The following is an 11,622-nucleotide window of genomic DNA, read 5'->3' as shown; positions in this document are numbered from 1 at the left end:
ATATATACACATATATACACACACACACATACACCCCAAACTTCTTACTACTTCTCAACCTACTGGCAAGGTATTGTCTAGTCTAGTGCAGCCTAATTTCCACAATACTACTAATGTCATTGTGGGCTCAACAGTCACAGTAAGTTACTCGCCAAAAGATAACAATAAGGCGCACTTGTGCACGTGCAGGAGGGGGGCGTGCGCGTGACGCGGCGGCGGTCAACGTCCATTTTTATTTTCTGGCGCCTTTTTCCCCCACAAAAGTCGAGCTGCGAGCGACACGCGGTGCGTCAAACGTTGCAATGAACTCACAATGTTTTACAGGTTATACTATGCATGTATCTAATATAAGAAGCCGTTTTTTCCGAAACGCAGACAAATTTACGACTGACTTCAAGCTAAGTCGGTACTTCATCATTGCGCGCAAGAAATATAATAATGAAAAAGTGTAGTGACAAGGTAAACACAGAGCACACAAACGTTCCTCATAAAAACATTTTACTTACCTGTATTATAAACGTGCAACTCGTCAACGATTCCTTCGTTTCCTCCACCGAAAACGACCATCAGCTCCTTGATGGCTACAGCTCTGTGCCCGTGTCTCGGTCGGGGAACCGGCCCGGACCATCCCAGAACCCGCTTCCATCGCGGATGCAGTGGAGCTCCGGTGGTGCCAGGCACAACGGAACCGGGGGACGTCATGTCCTTTTACTGAGAAAAAAGGCAATGCACTTCAGCGACTCTTAACCACTAACTTAACTCATTGTTCTGTGAGCAATATAACATAAAATAGAATGGCATGTGTGTTAAATAACACGTTCTGAATATCGATATGCATTGTTATAACATTACAGTGGTGCCATCGAAATCCCAGAAATGCACATAAAAAAAAAAAAAAAAAACTAAACTAAAAACTTGAGGATTTTTGATGCTGATGACCGTTGAAACACGTCAGTCTTGTGAAAAGGGTCCATTGAATTACAGGAAGAGAAATTTACTGAATTGCAATTCAAAGAACTGAAAAGTCGCACAACAGAGGAATTTGATTGTTTGGCTTCATTGGGAACATAGTGAGATAAATTAGAGCTTTCTGGGAAATTAACTCTTTCACCATAACCCACAAAATGAATAGTATTTAATGTAATATACATATATACACATATATACACACACACACATACACCCCAAACTTCTTACTACTTCTCAACCTACTGGCAAGGTATTGTCTAGTCTAGTGCAGCCTAATTTCCACAATACTACTAATGTCATTGTGGGCTCAACAGTCACAGTAAGTTACTCGCCAAAAGATAACAATAAGGCGCACTTGTGCACGTGCAGGAGGGGGGCGTGCGCGTGACGCGGCGGCGGTCAACGTCCATTTTTGTTTTCTGGCGCCTTTTTTCCCCACAAAAGTCGAGCTGCGAGCGACACGCGGTGCGTCAAACGTTGCAATGAACTCACAATGTTTTACAGGTTATACTATGCATGTATCTAATATAAGAAGCCGTTTTTTCCGAAACGCAGACAAATTTACGACTGACTTCAAGCTAAGTCGGTACTTCATCATTGCGCGCAAGAAATATAATAATGAAAAAGTGTAGTGACAAGGTAAACACAGAGCACACAAACGTTCCTCATAAAAACATTTTACTTACCTGTATTATAAACGTGCAACTCGTCAACGATTCCTTCGTTTCCTCCACCGAAAACGACCATCAGCTCCTTGATGGCTACAGCTCTGTGCCCGTGTCTCGGTCGGGGAACCGGCCCGGACCATCCCAGAACCCGCTTCCATCGCGGATGCAGTGGAGCTCCGGTGGTGCCAGGCACAACGGAACCGGGGGACGTCATGTCCTTTTACTGAGAAAAAAGGCAATGCACTTCAGCGACTCTTAACCACTAACTTAACTCATTGTTCTGTGAGCAATATAACATAAAATAGAATGGCATGTGTGTTAAATAACACGTTCTGAATATCGATATGCATTGTTATAACATTACAGTGGTGCCATCGAAATCCCAGACACTGAGTTATTCAGAAGTTTGATTAATTCAGGAATGCCGCCATTTTGGCGCTTGCAGACGGGCTAAAAGCCGGCCAGCTAGTCTAAAATACCGCGTGCAGCAAGTTGAGCATCGATAATTTTATACACCAAAAACCACACAACACCATATTCTAGATTAAAAAGTCACATCTCAAAATTACATTAGGCAGTTAAATGTCCCTGATGCAGAAAGAGTATCAACCCATGGAAGTCGCCATCTTGAAACAAGCCTCCGCCAGTCTGAAAAATGGCGGAGTGGCAAATAAAAACAATTTCAGTCAACTAAACAGCCAGTGTAAGTGAACAAACTATCTACTGACTATTAAGTGATAATTATTCAAAACCCCATTCGCAAAACACCGCAAAGGTAAACAAAGATACAAAATCGGAGAATAACACTCGAAACCCAGTCCCCATTTGCTGCAGAAGGCTATTTTCATGCCTCTCTGGGAGTCGCCATCTTGTCAACCACTCAAAATAGCAACAATACTACATTTTGAGGGTGCAATTTTATTCCAGTGCAATGCAAAATAAAACCACCGCCCGAGTGCTTCAGTTTCCAAGCGGTTTGGGCATTTAAGCGAGACTTTTAAAGCGTGCATGAATTCATGCAGCGGAATGCGGTTAACAGCAGCGCAGCTAAAACAGACATTTAACCTCATTTCACCAAAGGATCCGCACATAAATACGTAAGCGCAAATGCATCCCGATACATACTATGGGAAGATACGTCCGCGCAAATCCTCCAAGCGAAAACTAGACGGGTTGGTTTTTATTCAATTCATGCCGCCCCGGTGTAAGCAGCCATCTTGTCGTCAAATCAGCCCACTAGCAGCTCCCACAAGAAAAATGGCGGCTAAGTTTATGTTCGCCATCAAAAAATACACATTTCGGCTCAATGCATTCTCTTCACCTAGAGTCATACGTACGAGATTCGTGTTGCAGTATCCGAGGAACTGTTTTGATGGTCTGTTTTTGAAATGATAGCCCAGGTTCATCCAAATCTGTTAAGAAGTATCCACTCTCATGCCTGCCTGGAAGCCGCCATGTTCCTGACAATGTACAGCCGCGCCTGCAGCCACCCGTCACAAATATGGCGGAATTACCACGTCCCTCTCCAGAGCTCTTTGTAAAACGCGCACTCACAGTTCAGATATACAATCCTGCATTTCTTAAGCAATTATTTTCTAATTATTATACCCTATATGTATGAATCTGGGATCTGCTAAAACTATTCAGACAATTTCCACAGATTTTTTACAGTTTATGTATTAAGAGCTTATTGTCCCACACTAAAGATGGCGACTTAAGTCGAAGTTTATTGTTAGATATTCTTTTTCTGCCACATTTCTTTTTTGTGTGTGTGTGCAATGTATTCACAAATATGCGTGATGAAATTATTATTGCGTTCGAAGAAAAGGGGAATTTGTTTGTAAGTTAGCCACGAATGAATGAAAACAGGGCTTCTATTTTCTTGGAGTAACGCCCCCCAAAATACTTTATCGCCTACAAGAATCCAATGTTGTTATCTTCCTAGAATAGACACTTTGTTAGAAAATAGTCTCTCTTTTTTGTAAACCCGTGCAAAAACGCTCTTGAACAAAATTAAGGAGATTTGCTTTGGATAAAAGCTGTCAAATGCATAAATGTATCATAAGGTCATTCTTAAAATGGAGTGGCAAACGCGAGGCGGAATTTGTATAATAATAAAATATGTATTAAAAAAATTATTGAATTTGTGCATGTTAAAACGGTTATTTACAACATAAGCACTTGTGTTAAACTATTATGTTGCAGTTACATCCAAGGATACCTATTTGAAATACAGATTTCGTTTTAAACTCAATTAAATATGTATTTTAAAACAAAAATGTAACTTTGAACAGTGCGCAAATAGTTTTCACCCTATAGAATAAAATTACTTCAACTGTTGCAGTTGAGGGACTCTACTTATCGCTGCAAATTTACACAGTTTAGGTAATTATTGGATTAAATATATAAAGTAAATAGTTTATATATCTAATAATTTATTGTTTATTTATTCGTTCGTTCTGTTTATAGTGTTTTTACATGACAAAAAATGTATTCAGTAATATAGTCTGATACACTTGGCTTAAAGGGATAGTTCACCTTCAGTTGCTGGTCCCCATTGACTTCTATAGTATGGAAAAAAATGCCAGCGAGTGGGGACCAGCGACTGAAGGCGAACTATCCCTTTAACTTGTGATCTAACTTGCCACATGCAAGAATAACCGACAGAATTCTATTTAATTTGTCATTTTAAATTTTCTTTAAACATTGGCAAACTATTTTGACTATTTAACTACAGTAGTAAGAAACTTCATTACAACCCTGTATACTGTCTGGTTCTTAGTTCTTTCAATTTTTCTAGCTAGGTGGCAGTGTAGCATCTCTTAATTTTCCTGCAGTGTACCTTGTCATTACTTTGTCAGAACAAGAGTACCTTAACTTTCAAGACACATTGTGTCTGCAGTGTTAACACCTTGATTATTAACAATATACTGAGCAATACTGAAAATAAATACATTGTAGTTGACACAGCTGTACACAGGCAGTAGGTGATAGATAATAATATAATTAATAATAATCAATAATAAAAATAAATAAATTGCATAGACATTGGAGTATTGGCAAATCGATTGGCAAAGTTTGTGACATTGATGAAATATTTACTGAAACATGGAGACATGACATGACATTACCAGGGTCTATTTCTCCTTTTACTCTACATTTAATCTCATGGATGTATAGGAGGAACATCCTCTTATACATAATTTAGATATTAAAGACATCTAATTTGTGTCTCATTTTGTTTTTTCTTTTCTGTAGGCAACAGTGGTATTCAGAAGCTCTAAATACAAACTTTTTTTGCCAATGATCCATCAAAAAGTCAGCAATTGGTTCAAATTGTAAGTATGTATCCCTGTATGAATCTATAATGTACTTCTTATGGAATCAGATTAAACACATTGGAAAACTAATGATACTTTAAAAATAATCAAACTTCTCACCAAAATACTTTTTAATTCAGTGCACAATAGCATAATATTTAGTTACATCTACCAACAACATAGCATATATCGTTTCTGCTGGTTTTCATTATTGTTTTTATTTTATTATTCAAGGATAAAAAATAGGCACAACCATGCTGTAATACCTTTACAGTGTGCTTGCATTTCTTAAGGTTGCAGTGGAACTGCAACTATGTTTCAGATGTCTGATGTTTTGTCAAGATGTGAATTTTAGTATCAGTCAACATGTATGTTATGTCATGTTAGAGGTCAATACATTCTTTTTTCTCTGAATCTGTTCAGCTTAATGATATTGCAATGTTCAAAAAAAATTCCTTTTAATAATTGTAATTATCTACTTTTCAACATTAATAAATGCTGTATAAGTATTGTTTATTGTTAGTTAAATTATGTTAACAAATGAGACGTTTTTGTAAAGTGTTACCAAATATCTGTGTTAGTTTGCACATAAATTATGGAGCTTGTTGAACTACCAGAACAGTGAAATGAAGTACTGGTGTTTGTTGATTAGATTAAACAATTAAGGCATCATGCAAGGTGCTTTAGCACACAGTCAGATACAGGATGTGGCGGAAAAGAGATGAAAACCATTAATCCTCTGTAAACACTTCCTTTCACCCAAAGTGATTTTGTAACTGCATTATTTTTAAGCCCAGCTGCGCAGACCTCAGTCAATTTCATTTTTACAAACCCAGCCATTCATGTTAATTATATGCAACTGTGTAACAATTTATAATATCTTTCTTTATTTACATTAATTAAAGTTATTGTATTTCATAAAACTTAACCTTATTATTTTAAATGCTCTAAAATTTATTGGCAAGTTTTACTGTAAGCTGATATGCATAACTGTTTTACAGCAGAACAGGTTTCAGCTTCTTTCCAGACTTTACTTGGTACTTTCACTTTTTAATGTTGATCACTAATAGTTTTCCTTAATAACATTTACCTTGATTATATAATATTTAACAGATTGTTATTACATTAAATATTCTGAAACTTACACTACAAGCCAATATTCAGAACAGTATTACAACAGCAAATCTTCCAATCTTTGTGTGTTTTTGCTTCTGTATTTGTTATTGTACATTCATTTGTTTATGTCAATCACTAAGACTGGTGAATATCAGACTGTATAAACTGGCTGCAGACATACTGACACAATCTCTGCTCTGAAGCAGGTTAACAGGCCGGAGATAACTGTGTGACGCACTTACAGGTGTCTTTACCTCAGGCACCCCTCCTAACTGGTCCACACTGACTGTGGTAGTTAAGAGCCTTAGCACAAGTCCAATAATTAGTCCTAAGCCACTAAACAGATCATCATATGGGTCAAACAATGAGGAAGACCAGCGATTAAAACAGAAGAAGAGGGAGGGGACAGAGCTTTGACCACAGAAGGTGACGAAATGAGCAGAAAAAAAGGCTCATCTGCAGTGATTTGATGATGGAAATGAAAACGATTTTAAGATTAGGATCATTTTGATAATGACATGATAATGACATTTTGTGTGTTAATTCTCCTTATACCCACCCCAAACCTACATATATCCCTTTCTTTCTTTCTTTCTTTCTTTCTTCTTAGTTACTGTTACTCTTGTTGAGCAAAGTTTCCAAGGTGACTTTCATGCAAGCTTATGAGACCCTAGAAATATTGAAACATAATGAGAATAGTAAGTTTAACATATAATACCACATTAAGTACATATACTGGTGTTGAATATTTGGGCCTTTTTATCTTTGCTACATGTTTGTATGGGAAATCCACTGTTTTCTTTTCTGGGAGTGATTACTGTAGCTCAGAGGAGTATTTTGAGCCGGAAGACTTTAATTCAAATCCCACTCTTTGCTCATGCAGTGACATTTCACAGGATGACACAATATGACTGTGCCTGCTTGACTGATTCCCTCTTTCTTACTGATTGTGTGCAATTTATTGCATTTTTAATGCCAAGTGCACCAGCTGTAGTTGTATGAAAACCATTTATTTAGGTTTATTTTTATTTTATTTTTTTTGCATCAACTCACACAGCAACTCCATTTTTGCAAAGGGTGAATCCTGAACTGCAGTCTCAAATTAAACTAGTATGAATAGTGAACAGTTGCACTTATCAAATAGACTTTTAATAATTAATTAATTAACAATATTTTATTTACACTGAACAAAATTATAAACGCAACACTTTTTGGGAATATTGTGGCCAGCCTAAGGCACACCTGTGCAATAATCATGCTGTCTAATCAGCATCTTGATATGTCACACCTGTGAGGTGGATGGATTATCTCTGCAAGGGAGAAGTGCTCACTTACACAGATTTAGACAGATTTGTGAACAATATTTGAGAGAAATAGGCCTTTTGTGTACATAGAAAAAGTCTTAGATCTTTGAGTTCAGCTCATGAAAAATGGGGGCAAGAACAAAAGTGTTGTTTTTATAATTTTGTTCAGTGTATATATACACTTATTAATTTTTATCAAATAATGCACATGTGATGTTGTCAATAAGCAATTATGACTTTAAATTGTGTTAAGATCAAAATAAGTTTTAAATTGCTTTACCAGTCTATCTTAAAATATTTGGTAAGCTAAGTGACTGCTCTAAAAAATGTAAGGTTTGCTAATCATTATCTCATTGGAGCAACAAAACCAATAAGGTACATATAAACTTCGGCTTTATTCTATGACTAAAACTCCATCCTGTAAACAATTTTTTTTCTTGTATCACTGTAAAAATAATTCCATCTATTTCAAAGTTCAGTTGCTGCCATACATTTTTAAGTATAATCAACTTGGTTGTACAAGTAATTTCAACTTAAATTGCATTAAACCGACTTAAAAAAAATCTAAATTATTATTTTATTTTTTTGGTGTAATTATAAAAAAAATTGAAATTGCTTGATTTATTTTGACGAATTAATGTAAAAACATAAGTTGTCGTGACTTACTGATCATATCATTTTTTACAGTGTATAGGTTTTGTATAGTCTATGTAATACTATATTTGTGTAACATTCACTTTTAGTGTGATTATTATTTCTGTGTGTGATCCAGTGTGCTGACAAGCTTGTTTCTCACTGCATTTAGCATTATCTGTTTTTTGCTTATATTTTGCTTATGTAGCTTATGTGTGTAAAATATAATTTGATAGACTATTATTTATGGTTATTATCTGTTTTGTACGTATAGAAGAAGTATGATGTTCTAAGTTGTAGTCCCTTTCTCGGCTCTGACACAAGAACCCTCTACAGACGAGCGTCAAGGGCATTTCAGCTGTCAGGTATTTAAGGCTCTTCACAAAGGCCGTGATTCCAGGCTCAGAGCTGAAGATAATACGATGGGAAGCAGATTAAAGAGGGTTAACTGCAAGTGATTAGCTGCATTATCTGCACTGTGCAGCAGATTAACTGCCATCGCTAACACAGAACCACACTGCAGGGTGAACGGGATGATCCGAATTAGCCAGGTTTTGGTGTTGGAAATGAGATTAGGTGAAATGTGTGTTTTGCAATACACAGATGTAATTTTGTGTGTGTGTGCATAAGAGCCTGTGTGTTTGGTAGATGACACCAAAACACAAATCCTTCCATTAAGGCCATTTGGGAGGAGCGAAATGGTATCTTTTGAATCCTTATAAAAGAAGGATCACTTGGCAATAGTTTGAGGGAGGCTTCATCTGGTGATCAACGAAGAGAGAATTTACAGTGATACGTGTTCGACTTAATTTTTTTGCGATGCTACAGTAATCTGCGAAGGAAATAACACAACTTATTTAAGCTTCAAGGCGTTACAGCGTTCTCGGTGGAGTGGTTGCCAGTTTCAAACAAGATGAAGCAAGTACCAGAGTTTCACGAAGACTTCTACATACCCATCCCTTTAGATGTCAACAACCTCTCAGGTTACAGCCCTTTTTTGGTCCCCCAGGACCACCTGGGAAACCAAGGTGTATTCATGGCCATGGCTGTCTTCATGTTCTTTATTTTCATCGGAGGGACTTCGATCAACATCCTTACCATTGTTTGCACAATTCAGTTCAAGAAACTCAGATCTCACCTTAACTATATTCTTGTAAACCTTGCCATTGCCAACCTGTTTGTGGCCATTTTTGGTTCCCCGTTATCGTTCTACTCCTTCTTTAATAGGTACTTTATCTTCGGGCCGACAGCATGTAAAATTGAGGGCTTCCTTGCAACACTTGGAGGTAAAATGCAACATGCATCCACATTATTTTAAAGTTTCTGTGTTAGCTTGTTGAAGTCCATTGTAGTTCATAGATTCAATAAACTGTTTCTCTGTTTTTTCTTTGTTGCAGGAATGGTGAGTTTGTGGTCTCTTGCTGTAGTGGCATTTGAAAGGTGGCTGGTCATTTGCAAACCCCTTGGGAACTTTACCTTCAAAACCCCTCATGCCATAGCTGGCTGCATACTTCCTTGGATTAGTGCATCGGCAGCTTCACTCCCTCCACTGTTTGGCTGGAGCCGTAAGTCCCAGTGCTCATACTACATTGATAAGGACAAAGCCACAGTGCCTCCCTCCACTGAACCTGAAGAAAGAAAACCAACACCTAGCACCTTTTTGCTCCACTCCTAAACAGCTAGTTGAAGTCCAGAAGTGAAATCCTCTGATTATAATTCAAGTGTGTGGAGTTGTCTATCCCATCAGTCTCACTGAGATATCTTTTACAGGTACATACCTGAAGGTTTGCAGTGCTCCTGTGGACCTGACTGGTATACCACTAACAACAAATACAACAACGAATCCTACGTCATGTTTTTGTTCTGCTTTTGCTTTGCGGTTCCTTTTGGCACCATCATGTTTTGTTATGGTCAACTACTCATTACACTCAAATTAGTGAGTACAATTTGCATTTCCCATTGAAAGCTGCCCCAGAATGAATAATTTTAGTAAAATGTCAATGTTTTGAGAAAAGAGTAAAAGTTTGGGTAAGGAAGAGGAATTTCGTAGAACAACACAGTGTTGTATAAAATGCAAAAATAAGTGATTTAAATAAATATTAAGACCACAAAGCCATATTATTTTCGGTTAATTCCTGTTCTTTATTTTGATCGGAAAACCTTAGATAGCTATATGAACATGCAGATCATTAAATTAAATGCACACTTTATTTTTTTTAATAAAGGTAAGATTCATACTAACATTAAATACTGATAACACAACTGATAAAATGCCATTTATTATGTATTTTTTACATGAATATATGATAAATGTTTTTCATTCCCCTGCCACACTCTTTAATGCTTTGGGATACACATTGCTCGTGTCCACTAGATGGAGACTGTATATGTATATTATTGCAGTGTTGCTCACGTTGCCAGGTGCTCTAAAATCCCTTGTTTGTCCTATCAGGCAGCCAAAGCTCAAGCAGATTCAGCTTCGACCCAGAAGGCAGAGAGGGAGGTGACAAAGATGGTGGTGGTGATGGTGTTCGGCTTCTTGTTATGCTGGGCACCATATGCTAGCTTTTCTCTCTGGATAGTTTCCCACCGTGGTGAAACTTTTGATCTGAGAATGGCTACCATACCATCCTGCCTTTCTAAAGCCTCTACAGTGTATAATCCTGTCATCTACGTCTTAATGAACAAACAGGTATAGTATTATACATTTGCAGTATTGTTGAAGTTTGTCCCTACAGGGATACAGTACCAAGTGCCATGTTCACATGGCATAACTAATCACTTGAAGTAACATGTTCTGCTCTTTTCTTTTAAAACCCAGTTCCGTTCCTGTATGATGAAGATGGTCTGTGGCAAAAATATTGAGGAAGATGAGGCCTCTACTTCATCTCAGGTCACCCAGGTCTCCTCTGTTGCACCAGAGAAATAAACCCATTTTTAATGTAACCTCCTCCTGTGGAAAGAACCACTTTGGCAGTGAAAAACAATTTTACAATGATTGTAAATAATAAACATAAACACAATAGGAATTTTTGATTCTAATGTCAACATTTTTTTGTAACTTGGTCTTGGCTTGCTGAACCGGTAGAATTAGTAGAAATTCATTATTATCATTAAAAATGTACAATAAATGCAAAGAAAGAAAGAATTGTGTTGTTAAATGTAGCAGTTGAAGAGTAGTGACACACAGTACAATAGTTTATATATTAAATATGTTACATTGGTCTTATTTCTTCCTGTTTCAAACAGACCACACCATTTTACCACAGCTAAAACATGAAAACAGAGAAGTATCTCATATGTCTGGTTGTAATCAAGTCCGTAGCCCTTCAGTTATGATTAATGGAGTAACACATCCAAGGATGGTCTGAAAAATAAAGTTAGACAGAGTATTATCCAGTATGCAAAACTGCTTTGCACTGAATTGCTGCACTAATATTTAATAATTTTTAATTATTGCGCTAATAAGCAATAATGAGAATTTATGTACAGTGAACTTCAATGTGTCTTTAGATTTGAAGAAAAAATGTCATTGCTCAGGTCTTTGATTTGTGTATGCATGCTTACTCACCTTACCTTCTGGTACTTCATCCGATAAGTAGATCACTTCCA

General features: G+C 37.0%; 2 protein-coding genes across 2 annotated transcripts in view; one reads left to right on the top strand and one right to left on the bottom strand.

Annotated features, from left to right (window-relative positions):
• Positions 1-767, bottom strand: part of LOC107749508 (host cell factor 1-like) — a 15,054-nt gene extending 14,287 nt beyond the window's left edge. The window contains exon 1 of the mRNA XM_016564685.1: positions 507-767. Coding sequence (XP_016420171.1) covers positions 507-702 — 196 coding nt within the window. The 5' untranslated portion in view covers positions 703-767. The remainder of the gene's footprint in view (positions 1-506) is intronic.
• Positions 768-8,738: 7,971 nt separating this feature from the next.
• Positions 8,739-11,585, top strand: LOC107749473 (blue-sensitive opsin). Its single transcript, XM_016564644.1, has 5 exons — positions 8,739-9,296; positions 9,408-9,579; positions 9,781-9,946; positions 10,463-10,702; positions 10,832-11,585. The coding sequence occupies exons 1-5, from the start codon at positions 8,924-8,926 to the stop codon at positions 10,937-10,939; spliced, it is 1,059 nt and encodes a 352-aa protein (XP_016420130.1). The 5' UTR covers positions 8,739-8,923; the 3' UTR covers positions 10,940-11,585.
• The last annotated feature ends 37 nt before the right edge of the window (positions 11,586-11,622 follow it).

The sequence above is a fragment of the Sinocyclocheilus rhinocerous genome, unplaced genomic scaffold (genome assembly GCF_001515625.1).
Source record: "Sinocyclocheilus rhinocerous isolate Xijiao unplaced genomic scaffold, SAMN03320098_v1.1 scaffold889, whole genome shotgun sequence".
NCBI classification, from domain to species: domain Eukaryota; kingdom Metazoa; phylum Chordata; class Actinopteri; order Cypriniformes; family Cyprinidae; genus Sinocyclocheilus; species Sinocyclocheilus rhinocerous.
This window is presented reverse-complemented; position numbering and strand designations above follow the sequence as displayed.